The sequence below is a fragment of the Lontra canadensis genome, unplaced genomic scaffold (assembly GCF_010015895.1).
Source record: "Lontra canadensis isolate GAN:19392208 unplaced genomic scaffold, GSC_riverotter_1.0 scaffold21, whole genome shotgun sequence".
Classification (NCBI taxonomy): Eukaryota; Metazoa; Chordata; class Mammalia; order Carnivora; family Mustelidae; genus Lontra; species Lontra canadensis.
Window position 1 is genome coordinate 16196025 of NW_022631015.1, and position 17816 is coordinate 16213840.

Consider the following 17816-nt stretch of genomic DNA (forward strand, 5'->3'; position numbering starts at 1 on the left):
TCACCCAATTGTCATTTGTCTTTCTGAGTCTGGAAGTTGCTTTTTGAGTTTTGAACGCCATCTAGAGAGAGGCTGGAGTGGGTGATTCCCTTTTGACCCACACCAGTAGCTCCCTCCTCCTTTTGATGCCTTCCTGTGGCCCCTTTCCCCCTGATTCCACACCCCACTGTTCTCTTTGTTCTGCGTTGTCCTCTTTGTATCCCCTTTACTTTCGGCTTCCTAGTCCAAAGAGGGGGAAAAAAAAAAAAAGAACCTGCAATCTTTTGGTGGTCCACTGCTCTATTTGAAAACACCAGTTTTGTTACAAGTAATAAATCAAAGTCAAGTATGGAAGTAGACCTGGGGCTGGAGACTCACGAAGAAGCAGAAGGTGGGCTGTTCCAAGTCAAACGATCACGTTCTCATTTCTTACAAATGTCCACGCACAAAACTGGCCCTTTTCTTGAGAACCGGTCCTTGGGCGTTTTCCTTTTAAGAGAGCTGCCGAATCTGCTCTTGGACCATCTATAAATCTCCCAGTGAAGGCTAGAAAGTTTTGAGATCAGAAGAAGGCAAACCTTCTTGCCTTCATTATTCCTAGAGACATGGTATTCTTAACACCGAAACGACGGGGTTTCGGGAGTGAGTGAGTTTTTGTCAGGTGGTGAGAAATAACTGACCATATAAGATGACAAGATGCTTCCTGTCACTAGTGTCCCTGCCATTGAGATGCGCTATGGCCTCCCCTTAGAACTGTGGTGCACAAGATGTCCTTGGTCGCCGTGTTTGGGGGATCGGAGACATGCTGACCTGTGCAATCATGAGCACACCCCTGTGAGGGGTGCTGGGGCATGTTCAGAGATAAATTATAACAGTGACACTCAGGCATCATTTTCTAGTTCTCAAAGCTCACCTCATCATCTCCTCCGAGCTCTCCAAAACTCCCATGGCAGTTGTTATTATTAGGTAAAACTTACAATTCCATCCCAGAAGCCCCTCTGGGCTTTCCCTTTCCCTGCTTGCAGCCACCAGCTGTCATCCCGGTAGCCACTTGGAACTCAGTGTCTAAAACTGAGGTCCTCCCCTTAGCCGGCCACCTGCAAGCCTTCTCTGGGTTAGCACCTGCACCACCGGACCCGGAGGGAAGGCAACCAAGACATCCTGCCTTCTCTCTTCCCCTCCCCACCCAGCTGATCTGCGTGGCCCTGTCTCAGATCTCCGGCACCCCAGATATAGTCTGACCTTCTCCAGTCCACTGCCACCTTGTAGTGAATTCCCACGTCTCCCCTCAGCCGCATCCGCTGCTCTGGCCAGCTACCGTCCATCCTGTGTTTTCCCCTGTGCTCTTTTCCCCTGTGCTCTTACCTTCTGGCACAGAGTGAATGCTCCGGAGATGTTTTCTAGCTGTAAGGCCTCAGTGCCTTGGCACGTGCATCAGCCCAGAGATGCTTTTACCCTCACTTACCTCTCTTCTTCCGAACTATGCCTTGAGAAGGCAGTAATGCCTCCTCATCCTCTGAGATTCAGCTTAGCGCCTAACTGAATGTTAAGAGCTTCCTGACTTCCCGGGGCTCACGTGAGTACCCGCCCTTCTCTACCCCCACCCTGTACACATATGCTCCCACAGCATTCCTCTGCACTTCTATTATAGGATTTCTCAACATGTAGCTCCTTTTACTCTGAAGTGTGCTTCTGAGAAATGCAGATTGCTGGGAGTACCTGGAACCATGGAGTTAGGATTGCTGAGCGCGGGGCCCAGGAATCTGCATTTTGAAGCACTCTCTGCGCCGCCCCCCACCCCCACTGCTTCTCAATTATTCTTTTTTTTTTAAATATTTTATTTATTTATTAGACAGAGAGAGACACAGCGAGAGAAGGAACACAAGCAGGGGGAGTGGGAGAGGGAAGAACAGGCTTCCCGCTGAGCAGGGAGCCTGATGTGAGGCTCAATCCCAGGACCCTGGGACCATGACCTGAGCTGAAGACCGCTTAACGACTGAGCCATCCAGGTGCCCCCTCCCCCCGTGATTCTGATGCAGTGGAAACCACTGTTCTCCTTTGCCCCCTATCATGGCCCCTAGCTGTGGCCTCTCAGAGCCGTCTTTGGTTAAGGTTCATTGCCACCTAGGTCTTCTCTGGGAGATGAGAGCAGCAAAGTCATTCAGATTTAACTGGTTTTCAACTATATCTTTGTAAAGAGGAGCAGTGCCCCTGACCTTTGAACAACATAGGTCTGAACCTCGCAGGGCCACTTGGTGCAGATTTTTTTTAATAAATACGTACACTGCTGTGACTGTAGTTTCTCTTCACGGTTTTCTTTTCTTTTTTTTTTTTTTTAATTTTATTTCTTTGACAGAGAGAGAGATATCACAAGTAGGCAGAGCAGGAGGCAGGGGTGGAGGGAGGGAGGAAGCAGTCTCCCTGCTGAGCAGAGAGCAATGTGAGGTTCTATCCCAGGACCCTGAGATCCTGAGCCGAAGGTAGAGGCTTAACCCACTGAGCCCCCCAGGCACCCCTCTTCACGGTTTTAATGTTTTCTTTTCTCTAGCTTACATTATTGTAAGAATACAGTATATAATGCAAATAGCATACAAAATATAAGTTCATCGACTGTGTATGTTATTCGTAAGGCTTCCAGTTGGTAGTAGGCTATTAGTAGTGAAATTTTGGGGGGACTCAAAAGGTATATGCAGATTTTTGATTGCATGGAGGTCTTGGCGCCCCTAACCTCTGCATGGTTCAAGGATCCATTGTACTTGTTTGTTTTTGAAAGCTTTATCAAGGTACAATTTTGCATAAAATTCACCCATTTTAAGTGAACAATTCAATGTTATTAGTGTATTTCCAGCATTGTGCACCTGCCACCATGATCCTCTCTTGAATCCTTTCCCTCACATCACATAGAGATTTTGTGCCTGTTTGTACTCACTTCCCATTCCCATCCCCAGCTTAGGCAACTGCTAATCTTTATTCCGTCTCTAGACATTTGCCTTTTCTGGATATTCATATAAGTGGAATATATTCATATAAGTGGAATATCTGCTTTTCCATGTCTGGCTTTTTGACTTAGCGTAATGTTTCAGTGTTCACCGCTGTTGTAGAATGTATCAGTACTTCTTTCCTTTTTCTTGCTAAATGATACTCTGTTGTGTGGTACCTTTTTTTATCTATCCGTCAGCTGATTATCTGTCGGCTGATGGGCTGTTTCCTTTCATGTTTCGCTATTACGAGTGATGATGCCACGAACATCTGTGTGCAAGCCTTTGTGCGTGTGGACATATGTTTTCATTGCTCTTGAGTCACTAACAATGAGTGCAATGGCTGGGTCTTATAGCAAACGGATACTTGACTCTTGAAGAAACTTCCAAACTGTTTCGATACCAGCTGCACCATTTTGCGTTCCCCCTGGAGGTGTAGGAAGCTTCTGATTTGCCCACGTCCTCACTGGCACTTGTTATCATCTGTCTTCCTGGTCACAGCCATCCTAGCAGGTGCAAAGTGGTATCTCATTGTGGGTTTGATTCGCATTTCCCTGATTGCTCTTGATGTCGACCATGTTCACTTTTACTGCTGGCTGTGTGCCTGTTTTCTTTGGAAAAATGTCTATTCAAATATTTTGACCATTTTTAAGTTGGAGTTTTTGTCTTATTTTTAAGTTGTGAGAGTTCTTATAACTGCGCACAGGGAGAGCAATTCATTTTCTTTTATGGAGGGACGGAAGGTCCCTAGAACCCTTCCCAGGCTGTGGTAGTCTAGTGGGGTCTCCAAGGTTCCTCTTTTCCCAGTGCCACAATATGGCCCTTGAAGTCCTCCTAGAAACACCTTTTTGAACTACACTTGCCCCATGGCCTAAGCAAGAGCAAACGGGCAGCACCTGTTTGCTTGCCCAGCACGACAGGAGCTTAGAAAGGGCATGGAGTGAGCTGGGGAGGGAGCTTCTCTTCAGTGAAGGGTCTTTGCCTCACATTTCGCTAAGAGAGTAGTTCACACTTCATAATAAGAGAATGAAATAGGGATCTGTCCTGGTCCCACTCAGTGTTCAGACTCTAGCATTTTATGGCTCTGTCCTTACCCGTAAGCAGCACCACCCCAAGTGAGGGCGCAGAGCCAGCCTTCAAGATATACTTAGACCTCCCCCATGGCCTCGGTTCCCACTGGGCTCTTTCCTGCTGAGATGGCCCCGTTCCCTGCTGCCTGGCATCCTGGAGTGCTGGACTGTCCCCAGCAGCCAAACCGTCCCTTCCTGAAGGAGATCATGACCCCCTGAGGAATCCGTGTCTTCGTCTGTGTAGCTCCAGCAGCCAGCGCGGGACACATCTCAAAAACACATTTGCATACAATTCTCTTAAACTGGTGAATGAAGAAGAAGGAAGGAATTCATGTATCAGAAATGAATAAATTGAGACTCACGTGGGTTAAGTCGTCTGCCTGGAGTTTTGGAAGCTGCCAGTTAAGGGGCTGGAATCTGAAATCAAGGATCTCTGATGCCAAAATACTTTTTCCACGAGATCAAGCTATGAGTTCTCGCCTCTAATCTTCAGAGATTCCAACTTAGAGGAAAGATATTTGTATCCCAAGACTGATCAGGGACCCTCCTGAGAAGTGATACCACCAGAGTGGAGAGGGCAAATGGAAAGGGGAGGTCCTTTCTACATGTGGTTGTTTGCTTTGCCCTTCTCTGCCGCACTCTGGATTTGGTTGTGATGACAGGGAGTAAATGGCAGTTGGTAAAGAGAGGTTACCCCTGACCTGTGAGGCCGTGGGTGGCCTCGCGGAGGAGTTGAGTTGCAGAGTATGGGTGCAGCAGTGTTGGGAAGGACCCCAAGGCAGTGGGAACAGCATGGTGGTGGGGGGGGCATGTTTGGGGAGGCGTGACTTGTCTCTGTGAGTGGGTCTTTGGAACCCGCTGAGATGGAGGGGGCAGGGTGAGGTCCTTTCCCAAGTCTAGCAGAAGACACTTTGCCTTTTTTCTCTGCACTGGAACTTTGTTAGAAGTTTTGGAGGAATCCATTAGCCATTCAGGATCTTGTGTTTTTTCCAGTTCTGTGAAACATTTAAGGTGTTCTTTTATTTATGTAACTCTCTGATCTTTCCTATTCTGGTTTTACTGTTTCAAAATTCAGAGACTCTTGAAACTTCTTAACAATGAAAAGAAAATGATGGCTTTTTTTTTTTTTTTTTCCTGTTTGGTGAGAAGCTGGCTCCAAAAATGCCCAGTAGGAGAGTAAGCAAAAATATAAAGGCAGGCATCTTGCCAACATGAACATATCTTCTTAGAAAAACAACTCCCCGGCTTGACTGAGCAAGGTCTACTTCCAGCCCCATCGCAAGACAGCTGGGCAAGAATTGTATTTTGATCCCCCTTTATTTTCTACCCATACCCCTTGTGTTTGGCAGATAGTGGGAACGTTATATTACTGACTGATCGAAACCAGCATATTGAGTGAGCCAATCAATGAATGAAGGAGGGAAGACCATGGTTTTTTCCTTCTACATGTAACTGTTATCCCATGGTTACATGATGGTTAACCACACAATTCCTTCCCCAAGTGATTGGTAGCTTCTGGAGAAAGGAAAGAAGGTCATTGTTACACTCATGATAAAGAGAAATTAACACCTACGGCAGCCTGGTTTGATGGTAGTTCAACAAATATATGTATTTTTTAATCTGGGCGGATTTATAGAGAAAGTAATCCATTGTGACTTTACTGGTTCGGGAGAGCTCACATATAACCAGCAGCCCAACCTCAACATGGGAGAAGGTTAAAAAGTCCTCTCCTCCTGTCAGTTCAAGTCAACCTTCTGTTTAAGCTTAGACTCATGATCTTTGGGAGCCCTTGGATCTAGGTCTCCCTTACAGAGTCTGAGGAGAAACGCTCACCACAATTATTTCTGTACCTTCAGCCTAGTGAGGATGACCTCAACCAGCAAGTAGAACCTGGAAAACGCAGCTGTTGTGAACACGAAAATATTATCATAGTAGGGTTCTCCCTTGCTTGTTTTATGAACTTGCTGTGAGGAATTTACAAAACCCTTTGGACAATGTGGACTTTTAAACATTGCTGAAGCCCCGAAGAAAACAGGTGCTAATGGAAAACGCAAGGTTCACATTCCAGAGAACAGGGGCGCTCGTGTGAACCATGGGAGGAAGCCACTGTGGTGTTCAGAGGGGAAAACTGAGCCAGTGTCTTCTTCGAAATGGAAACTGCTCCTGTGAAAATCTGGTTTGCCACCTGATCTGGGATTATGCCAGTGAGTGGGCAGGCAAGGGAAGGCGGGGAGTGGTAGCCAATTAATTAGTCAATCAAAAAATATTTATAGAATTGCCTGTGTACACGGCAGCAGGCAGGACTCAGCGGGCGATGCAGGAAGAGTAAAAGGTGGGACGTCAGCCCGTGAAGGGCTCAGACTCGTTTCCTTGGGAGGCATGGTGTGCACGTGCTAGCAGGAAGCATGGCCAGAGACAGTGTTTTTTTTTTTTTAAAGATTTTATTTATTTATTTGACAGAGATCACAAATAGGCAGAGAGGCAGGCAGAGAGAGAAAGGAGGAAGCAGGCTCCCTGCTGAGCAAAGAGCCCCATGTGGGGCTTGATCCCAGGACCCTGAGATCATGACCTGAGCTGGAGGCAGAGAATTTAACCCACTGAGCCACCCAGGTACCCCAGAGAGAGAGACAGTGTTTTAATTGAGCCGGGTGTCTTACGGATGCCGGGAATGTGACCCAGACAAAGAGGTGTTATTCTGGGTTTATCACCACGTACTCCAGACCCTGGGGGGTCAGTTTTCAAGGCAGCTATGAGCATTGCTTTTTATAACTTTTTATAACGTTATAAAAAGCGTTACTTTTTAGAACGAAGTAGCTAGGTCTTACAAGACCCCTTACCACAGAGCACAAGATGATCTGGATGGAGGGATGAGGGAGTGTTGTCTTCCAAACATGCTTCTGCAGAGTTTGGGTTTGTGTCCTTAGCAGAGGACAGTGTAAAAGCAAATGAGTCATTATAAAAATGCGTAGGGGCCTCCGGTTATAGGATCAGTAAGTCCTGGGGGTGTCACATACAGCAGGGTGACTGGGATTAACAGTCCGGTGTTGTATCTTTGAAAGTTGCTAAGAGAGGAGGTGCCAAAAGTTCTTACTGCAAGACAAAAACTTGTACCTGTGTGTGTCGAGGGTTCATTGAGCCTCTTGTGGGGGCCATTGTGCAGCGGACAGTGGTCACCCCTCACCTGTGGTTGTCAGTTGCCTGTGGTCAGTCGCAGTGGGGAAGCAGGTTATCCTCTTTCTGATGCTACAAAGTCTGCAGTAACCTCGTGCTGTCGTCACAGCGCCTGCATCACTCACCTCCCTTCATCTCATCATGCTGGCACTTGAACACCTCACGTCGTCACAGGAAGGAGGGTGGGTACCATCCGGAAAGATCTAATAAGAGAGAGAAAGGTCATAGTTACCTAACTTGTATTATAGTACAGTATATTGTTGTAATTGTTCTATTTATCATTAGCTTTTATTGTATTTTATTATTAGCTATTGTTGTTAATCTCTTACTCCGCCTCAGATACATAGTAAACTTGGTCACAAGTATGTATCTATAGGAAAAAGCATGGTATGTATAAGGCTTGGCACTATCTGTGGTTCTAGGCTTCCACTGAGGGTCGTGGAATATATCCCGGTGGATAAAGGAGGACTGCTGGGTACATATATCAAATCATTATGCAATGTACCTAAAACTGATACACAATCTGTTGATTATTTCTGAATTTTTGAATGCTTGGGGGAATATTTGTGACTACAAAACTACTGATTATGTACCCCAATTTTTGTTTTGTTTATTTTAAGATTTTGTTGATTTATTTTGGTGGGGGCATAGGGGAAGGTGGAGGGGATGTAAGGAGAAGGAGAAGTAGGCTCCATGCTGAGCAGGGACCCTGATACCCAGCTGGATCCCAGGACGCCAGGATCATGACCTGAGCCTAAGGCAGACTCAACCATCCGAGCCACCTAGGCACCCCTAAATTTTCCTTTTATAGTAACCATTACACATTAGAAATCATGACACATTAGAAATCTCGGTGAAGGGGCACTTGGGTGGCTCAGTCAATTAAGTGTCTGACTTTTGATCTCAGCTCAGGTCATGATCTCAGGGTGGTGAGATCAAGCCCCATGTCGGGTTCCAAGCTAGGCGTGGAGCCTGCTTACGATTCATTCTCCCTCTTCCTCTGCCCCTCCCTGTTCCTCTTTCTCTCTCTCCCTTTCTAAAAGGAAAACAAACAAACAAAACAACAACAACAAAAAAACCTTGGTAGAGTAAGTATGTGAACAAAGGAAAATGAAACACTGAAAAAAAAAATTTTAAGGGTATAATTATAAGGTATACCTGAAATTTTTAGCTAGTTATTTCCATTGGCCAGGTTTTTTTTTAATGTTATGTTATTTTACTTTACTTATTTTTTTTTTTAATTTTTACTGAAGCATAGTTAGCTTCAGGTATATACCCTAATGATTTAACAAATCTGTTGACCCAGTCTTTTAGGTGATTGCTCAGCATTTAAAATAAACAAAGACTTGATATAGTGGTTTGTAGATCTGTTTCCACTGAGAGCAAAACAGATGGGATGACTTCATAATAGTAGCTAATACGTTTGTCACCGACCATGTGACAGACTTTGTATGCCTTTCTACACATATTCTACCAACTCTATGGACGGGTAGTAACTAAAGCATAGCAAAACTAAGCTCTTCCAAAGACCTGCAGCTGGTGATTCCAAAACCAGGGTCCCCTATGAACAGCCCTGGTTAAAAATGGACTAAATGGGGGCACCTGGGTGGCTCAGTTGGTTAAGCATCTGGCTCTTGATCTCACCTCAAGTCTTGATCTCTGGGTCGTAGGTTTGAGCTCTGCATTGGGCTCCATGATGGGCATGAAGTCTACTTTAAAAGGGGGGGAGGCAAAATGATTGAGACCTTATAAAATGTTTGCAAGTGTGGGGAATTCTCCCTTTCTGGAAACTACTGTGGGAAAGAATAGGAATGCTATCTTTATTGTGTTAGAGTAGTCATTGCCTATTGACAGAACACTGGACATAAAACTAGTATCAGGAACTGAATATCTATGCTTTAAGGATGGGTCTTATAAAGTGACCAATGAGGCAAAAATAATTTTTTAAATGATGACAACTATCTTTTCTCCTAGGAAAATGCCTCCAGAATGCCTTAGCCTTCCAAGACAATATATGAGAGAAAATTCACTGGCTATGTTCTTACTGAAGTGTATGAAATATTTGTAAATGTGTGCCATTGCTGTGAAAGGAGTTTAAATTGTTTAAATATTTAGAATCCTAACTACTTTATTTGAAAAAAAAAAAAAACCCACCCCAAAATATAGTTTTTAAACTCACCCAAAGGTACAATATTCAATGCCCATTTTCCTATCTTTCCCACACCTCTGGAAAATCATGTTTAAAGAAAACATTTGAGGAGTCTCTGGGTGGCTCAGTCGGTTAAACATCTGACTTGATTTCAGCTCAGGTCTTGATCTCAGGGTCACGAGTTCGGGCCCCACATTGGACTCCGTGTTGGGCATGGAGCCTACTTAAAAAACAAAAAACAGGGGCGCCTGCGTGGCTCAATGTGTTGGAGCCTCTGCCTTTGGCTTGGGTCGTGATCCCAGGGTCCTGGGATCGAGCCCTGCATCGGGCTCTTTGCTCAGCAGGGAGCCTGCTTCCCTTCCTCTCTCTGCTTGCCTCTCTGCCTACTTGTGATCTCTGTCAAATAGATAAATAAAAAATCTTTAAAAAAAAAAAATCTGGTCAACCACAAGGTATATTGCTGTGAAAGCCCAAACCCCTGAGGACAAAGACCCCAGAAACTCCCTCCAGAAGGGAAAACAAAGGTTATGTCAAAAGGATGAAGAATCAGAAAACCAGAATGGCTTTAGACCTGTCCACAGTAACCTAGGAAACTAGAACCTGTTGGAGCAGCCCCTTGAAAATTCTGAGGAAGCCTTCCAGCCTGGAGTTCTACACTCAGCCAAACCACCAATCAGGTGTGAGGGAAAAATAAAGATAATTTCCAACTTGCGTGTTCTCCAATAAACAATTGTGCTTTCATGTACTTTTTCAGAAGACAGGGCTCTGAAATTAAGAAGATAGTTAAGGAAGTACACCAAGAAATAGGCGGCTACAGAATCCAAAAAGCAGGTGATACTACATAAGAGAGAGGGGGAGATGCCTCATGGGGGAAGGTGTAAGTAGATCTCTGGTCACAGAGCCTACAGAGCACCCGGGCCCTCAGACTGACTCTCCAGAAGAGAGAACCTCTGAGAAGAAGGACCTAATAGCATTCCAGATGTATTTGGCCCGCTCAAAAGGAGACTTCCACAACTGGGGAAAGTGTTCAGAGGTGAATCAGGATTAAGTATGTAGAAAACAGAGAAGCTGAACCACATAGCTACAGGAAAGCAGGTTGTAAAAACAAAACCAAAAAAAAAAAAAAAATGGAGACTGATCTTAAGAGACGTCATGACTCAGCTGTGAATGGTCATAATTGTGTTGACACCGATGATTGGTCACACAGACATTGTGACACAATAGTCCTGGGGCACAGGAAAGTATGCGCGCGTGTGATGGTGGGGATTAGGCAAGCAGAATGTGAACCCTCTTGGTTTTGGTGGGAACTCAGTGAATAATGCCTAGAACGGAAGAAAAACAAGACGTAAAGAGAGAAGCATGTTGCATACAGAAGAGGTAATTACTAAAAGCAACAGCTCAGCTACTGGAGATAGGTTGATTCTCACTACAAAAGTGGAAGGGGACAGCCGGGGGACTGTTGTGTTTTTGTAATAAGCCTTGTAGAACTGGTGACTCTTTAAATTCTGTGCATGTTTAAAAAGTTAAACTTTAAAAGGGGGAAAGGGAGGGGAGAATTCAAATGAAGGAAAGAAAATGGTAAGTAAGTTGAGTTACATGTCCTATTATAAGGGAGCTCAAAAAAGAATACTCCCAAATTAATACAAAACAAGGTATTGAGATTCATGTCAAGTGTAATTTCCTAAAACAGATCATTAAAGAGAGAAAGTTGTGGACTTTTATGTTCCTCTCCTTTTTCCTTTCCAGATACCCTCACACCTGACCAGATGATTGTGTTTATCTGCTCTAAACCAGAGGTTATAGGAGACCTCAAATTGGCATTGGCTTTTGCCTGAATAGGAGGACTGGACAGTGGGGGCCAAGTTGGAGCTCATTGTCTCCCCTAGGCTCTTTTTAAAAAATGTATCTATTTGAGAGACAACAGAGAGGGGGAGAGCAGAGAAAGAGGGAGAGAGAATCCCAAGCAGACTTCCTGCTGAGCATGGATCCCAACACAGGGCTCGATCTCATGACCATGAGATCAAGACCTGAGCTGAAATCCAAGTCAGACACTCAACCAACTGAGCCCTCTGGGTCCCCTTGGCCTAAGTTCTTGATTGTCCAGCTGTGTGTCTGGCTTCTCTCTGCTTCTCATCTGATTCTTAGAACATCTTATGTCTAGCTATCATGTATCCCCCTCTTCGGTTGGCTTCCTGGTCCAAGCTCATCTGTCCGTGGGCCTGGTTTCGACTCATTTCTTACCCTGACCTTGCTGTCTCCAGCCCCTGCCCTATCCCTTTCCTCAGCCTAATTCTTAATTCCTGGCCCCCACCTCTTCATGAAAACTTGGCTCAAACCACTTTGAAAAACCAAGGCAAATGGAACTGCCTGGGAAGAATTTGGAGAATCTGCTGCCTTGTTCTTCATTCTTGAGAGCCAGGATAGCAGCTGAGGGCGCATGTGGGAAGAAGCACGTGCGTGTGTTTTGGGAGAGGAGGGGACAGCCATCTCAGCCCCGTCCTTCTCCCTGGGAATGCTATCGTGTATATTTCCGACATCCTGGTGCATTCTTTCATTGATACGTTCTCCTGTTTCTCTTAGAAACGGTTCTCAAATTTTAACCTAGCTTCCGTGCATGAGCTGTGTTTTGGTCTCTTAAGAGGCTGTGAGCAGACTCCACAGTCCGTGGTGATTTTACACAAAGTGACATCTGATTTGCTTTTAGACTGCATTCCATACCAATCAGCCCAGCCCTGCGGTTTGTGGACTAACTCCTGTTGTCTCTCAACATATGGAGTGCTATTAGATAGTGTGAGTTGGAGTCTTGTCAGGGAGGCTGATTAAGCCACAGTCGGGGACAGTCGTCCTAAGTGTGAAATGTAACAGGCCCTCCGAAACGGCGCTGGGAGCCTCTGGAGGTGGTTGGTGCCTCTCTGTTGGGGCATCGGGAGGTTTGCAAACAAAGCAAACACATTTTTTTTTCCCTAGCATGGGCTAGGTCTATGGCAGTAACATTTGGCAAGTTGAGTGACAGGGAACATAGATAACTGTGAACAGATGGACAACTATTAAAAGATTTGAGGGGCTTTTATCATCTCTCAAATGGCCTTCACCCACCTACAGGATACCCAGTTCCCTTGCAAGATTACGTAAAGGGCTCAATTAAATTTCTTCTTCCCTTTTTTTCTTCTTCAATTGCAATAGAAGCAAAAGTTCTGACGTTAAGAGGAAAAGAATAGATGAGAAACTTCTAATTTTGAATCCCCTTGGGATTAGATGCTGATCTCAGCTGTGCAGAGAATACTGCCCCATATTTTGAAAGAGTAGCTGCTGGCAGTTTTAGAGATGACTTCCAAAATAGACAGTGAACTCCCCCATCCGTATCTGATGACCGTCTGACATTTAGATGCAGAGTAACAGAGCTATCCACGTTTTTTGAGGAGTATAACCTTGTTTTTAAATATGGCCATGGCAAGTCGTTATGTTTAAGCTCAAAACTAGTTAAATACAAAATGCAAAAAAAAAAAAAATATGCATTACCTGGTTCCTTGCAGAAATAAGAAATGTTGCATGTCTTAGAGCAATAATATTTACCCACCCTCTGGGGCAGCACTGTCTCTGATATGGGAGCATGCCAGTCCTCTTTGGCTCAAGATGATGCTTGGAAAGTTTGCAAGAGTGAGATCGACAAACACTGATTAAGATGAGGCATGTTTTACTCTCTCTGGGGCAGGAGGCTGATTTTGCCAAAAATAGTCATAGGGTGGTACAGTGGGAGCTGTGGTACCTCCATGTTGGATCTCATGAGCCCGGCCAAATTAGATTGGGTTCCATTCCTCAGGGGTCACCTTCCTAGCATTACGTTATAGGGCCAACAAATTTCAAGGTACTGGGGCACCTGGGTGGCTCAGTGGGCTAAGCCTCTGATTTCGGCTCAGGTCATGATCTCAGGGTCCTGGCATCGAGCCCTGCATCGGGCTCTCTGCTCAGCAGGGAGCCTGCTTCCCCTACCACCTGCCTCCCTCTCTGTCTACTTGTGATCTCTGTCAAATAAATAAATCTTTAAAAAAAAATTTCAAGGTACTACCTGTGTACACTCAGTGTAGCTCTTGAAGGAGTGTTTGGAAGCAGGAAGGATAGATACCCAACCCCACTTTTATCCAATGTCCATTCCCTTACTCAGTGTCAAACCCAGTTGCTCCCAGCTGAGACTGCTGGGTCACTGAAGCTCCCTATCTCCAGAAACCACCCCCCGCCCCCAGACCTAAATTTTGTCCAAAAACAACCCACAGCAAAAGGAAATAAACATTCTTGATATTTTAATTTAAAATCTCCACCCTTCAGAATAATTGTAATCTGAAATAATCCAGCAACAGAAATGCTAAAGGTAGTGATAAGTAGAAAACAGGTAGCTCCTGGAGGTAAAAACCCATTTGCCTGCTAAACAATGCAATTTTATAAACTCATAGTTCCACGCTGGGCTGGTTAACTTAAGGTGTAATTGAGTAAATAAACAACAATTATCAGTAGGTTTAGTATCCCCTGGAGAGTTATACTTGCACAGAAAGAGTCATTGGAAGTAGTTAAAATATGTTCCTACCATTTAGTAGGATAAAAGTTGGCAACATTAACCGTGAGATACATGTTCACAGGCTTTTAAGTATATGCTAGACATAGATTGTATCATAGCACAGGAAGCATCCAACCAGACACTTGTTAATGGCGTAGGGAGTGAATTTCTTGTGCATTGCATATGGGGCTTATAAATGCCATTGAATTGAATGAATAATAAGAATATTTTCATTGAATTGAAAATAGGATCAATATACTTTGTGGGGTTTTTTTGTTCCAAGTTCTATGTTTTTTGGAATTTCACCTGTTTTCCTGCTATGTAGAAATACTGTCTAGGTAATTAAAGCCATTCCGAGCAATTTTTATTTTCCTTCTTGCTGCTGTTAAGTTTACTGGCATTGGCTTGCTAATCCTCCCTGACATTCACACGGACTCCGGTTTGCTCCTGTGTTTTTCTAGAATGGCAGAGATGCAGGCACTGATGGAGAGGCTGGAGCGGGTGGTCGGCCGACTGGAGCTGCTGTCTGCGGGGTCCCACCGGCCTCCTGGGGACTGCGGGGAGATTAATGGTGTCATTGGAGGTAGGGACACAAACTGTTGTCATTACTGGTCTCCGTGAGGGTCGTTTAATGTTGTCCCCATCACTTAGTGCTCGAGAAATATTTTTGTCGACTTCCTTCAGCTTCTGTACCCTTCCCTTATATGTGACCATGACATTAACCAGATGTAAGCCATCCCTGAAAAAGGGAAAGGCAGAATGTTCCAACCCACAATCCACAAAAATTAACCGGTTATCTGTGCCTATTAAGAGCATGATCTATATGCCAAATGTCATTTTTCTTTTGTTTTAGTGTTTATAATGTTCCGCATTCCATAGTGACTATAAATATATTATCTGAGTAATTATCAAAGAGAAATTAACGTTCTCAATTACAGCGTCAATGGGAAGGAATTATCATTCTGTCGATTTTAATTTTAAAGAGAACAAGTCATTAAATTTAAGAACTATAATTGGGAAGGAAAGGAGTCTGAGGTGAAGGCAAACATTGGTTTCAGGTAACATGATTACATCGCACTGTTTTACTTGTGCTTATTTCTAATCAAATGTGCCTTTAACCTTATGTGCCAATGCCACATTTGAAAAAGAAGATTTAAAAATATTATATGATCAAACATAAAAAGTTAACTACATAACATAAGAGGTTAACTATAAGGACACCATATATGGCAAACTCTCTAAGTTATTCACAGTCATTTTTTCAGTTCCTTCTTGTCTGAGGTCATAGACTTAGCAAAATAAAAATACAGGACACCCAGTTACATTTGAATTTTAGATGAACTACTTTTTTTTTTTTTTTTTTGGCATAAGTGTGTTCCAAATACTGCATGGGATATACTGCATGGTTACACACTTATCCTAAAAATGTATTCATTGTTTATTTGAAATTCAAATGTAACTGGGGGTTCTGCATTTCATCTGGCAGCTCTATTCTTGTGTCAAGTACATTTCCTCCTTATCTGACCCATTTTGAATCCTATCAGGCTTTGGGGGCTGGGAAAAGCCTTGGGGAATGGGGGCTTCAAAAAAAAAGCTTTCACCAGGCACGGTTCACATTGGTGCTTCTAGAATTTCAGGCATATTTGGAACCTTGCCTTGTGTTGTACGCCTTGGGACAACAATGACTGTGTGAGCACAAATGTACAGGCTGGTCTCCTCCCCACCCCACCCCCCGAACAGAATGAAAATTAAAATGCTTTGAATGAGTTGAAAGGGGGTGTTGTTTAAAGGGAGGCTGCCAGGGGCCTGCAAGTTTCTTCCACATCAACTGAGATACATCTATGATTTCATTTTAAGCCTCTTTTTGTTAATGGTATGGTTGGTATACGAGATCCAGTCAACCTCCTTTGTAAGAAAATATTTTCATGTTCACTTCAGTAACTTGGTTTCCTTATGTCTTTGACATAAGTGACCAAAAGACATTTCTTTACAAGTGCTGACCACAAATGTAGAGCCTGTGAATGCAGAAAATAAAGTTAAACTCCAACTCTCAGGAGACCGTGTCATGTTGTTGAATGAAGGGGGAGAGAAATCCCTCTGTAGTTTGAACCTCACGTGACTTAAAGAGGTGCTGGGCTGCACTTTGTATTCTCTTTGTTAAAGAAATAATTTTGGGGGGAAATTAATAGGTCAACAAAATCGGAAGGCAGGTAATTAAATTACTTAGGTATTTAAACAGGTACGTTCTGATACAGCAAATCATTCTAAACCATTTATTAAAGTTAGGTGTTTCAAAACAACTTAGCCAGTAATTTATTATCCTGCTTGAAATGGAGTAGGGTCATTGGGAAGAAGGATAAGTAGCGAAATACCTGGAAGATACCCGTCCTTTAAAGTTCGCTCATCCTCAGCAGCGCTGGTTTCATTTCTTCTTAATTTCATGAGCCTTGATGATCTCCTAAACTCTGTTTTTAACAAATCCTTGAGGACAACCTCTTGCTTTAAACATAAACATCATTATAACAGTGATATTGTAACTAAAGTTTAGGGAAACATTTGAAGGTAAAAAGAAACTTTTAGATGAAATCCCATCCACTACACATCTGTAATATGCACAGATCCAAGGACTGCCTTTGCATGAGCCTGGGGCTCTGTTGGGTTTTACGATGTGTTTTCTTTCTTTTTTTCCCCCTGACAATCAGGTAAGTTTGGTTCAACCGCTGAAGAAGTATTTCTGCATGCCCGCCAAGTGACAGGTACTATGTGTTATGTGCGAGGAAATCTTAAGATGAATTACATACAGTCCAAATCCTCCAGACTCTAGTCTCTGTGCATTGCCATTCATGGCCACAGATGCTTTGATTAAGGAGCTCACAAGGTGCATGTTGTGGGGAAAGACAGGTTGTTAAAGGCTGCCCAGAGGAGGTATGAACAGAGCCGAGTGATAAAAGGAAATTGGAAAATAGTCCCTTTTATCACCATTCCTTCTGCTAGGTAGAGTGCTTTGTCTTGTTCCTAAAACTCTCCCACTTTAGACACATAGCAGAGTCCTCTGAGGCGTCTCCCCCAGCAACAAGTGGGTTGATCTGTTTCCAGATGGATCCATAAGGAATCTTTGGGCATATCTCCCCTTTTATGTTCAGTAGTGGACAACGCACTATATTGTGAACATTAAGGTAACTCAGCTTCAATAACCTGCTTAGAAGTCAGATTGTAGGTGCATAGCGCTGTCGAAAGCTGTTTTCATCACCCTCTGGGCCTGTGGAAATGGGCCTCTGGGAAAGCAAGGGAGCTTTATCCTACACCTTTATGAGGAGGGATACTTCAGTAGAGTATGAGAAGGGAATCTTAGGTTTTGGTTTGGATATTTTTTTAAGATTTTACTTATTTATTTACTTACTTACTTACTTGAAAGAGAGAGAGAGAGAGCATGAGTGGGGGGCAGAGCAGAGGGAGAGGGAGAACCAGACTGCCCACTGAGCAGGGAGCCTGATGCAGAGCTCCATTCCAGGACCCCAGGATCATGAAATGAGCTGAAGTCAGATGCTTAACTGACTGAGCCACCTGGGCACCCCTGGTTTGAATTTTAATTGTCTGTGGGATTGAGTTTCTCAATATTAGGGTCCTGAAATCTTGGACTAAGACACAGTTTTTCTGTCAGTTTAAAGGCAGGAGAAGAGAAGCAGAGCATGCCAGGTTGGGCTGATGTCACTTGGTTTTGACAATAAGTTGTCAGATTAAAACTTAATGTGAGGGGTTCCTGGGTGGCTCAGTGGGTTATAGCCTCTGCCTTTGGCTCAGGTCATGATCCCAGGGTCCTGGGATAGAGCCCCGCATTGGGCTCTCTGCTCCACAGGGAGCCTGCTTCCCTTCCTCTCTCTCTGCCTACCTCTCTGCCTACTTGTGATCTCTGTCTGTCA

General features: G+C 44.0%; 1 protein-coding gene across 2 annotated transcripts in view; it reads left to right on the forward strand.

The window, feature by feature from the left end:
* Nucleotides 1–17816, forward strand: part of CAP2 (cyclase associated actin cytoskeleton regulatory protein 2) — a 136951-nt gene that overhangs the window by 10709 nt on the left and 108426 nt on the right. Inside the window, exons 1-2 of one of the 2 annotated variants that reach the window (XM_032861612.1) lie at nucleotides 10581–10724; nucleotides 14358–14479. In XM_032861612.1, coding sequence (XP_032717503.1) covers nucleotides 10666–10724; nucleotides 14358–14479 — 181 coding nt within the window. In that variant the 5' untranslated portion in view covers nucleotides 10581–10665. Of the gene's footprint in view, nucleotides 1–10580; nucleotides 10725–14357; nucleotides 14480–17816 lie in introns of those variants that run through there. The other variant, XM_032861613.1, reaches the window with a different exon arrangement.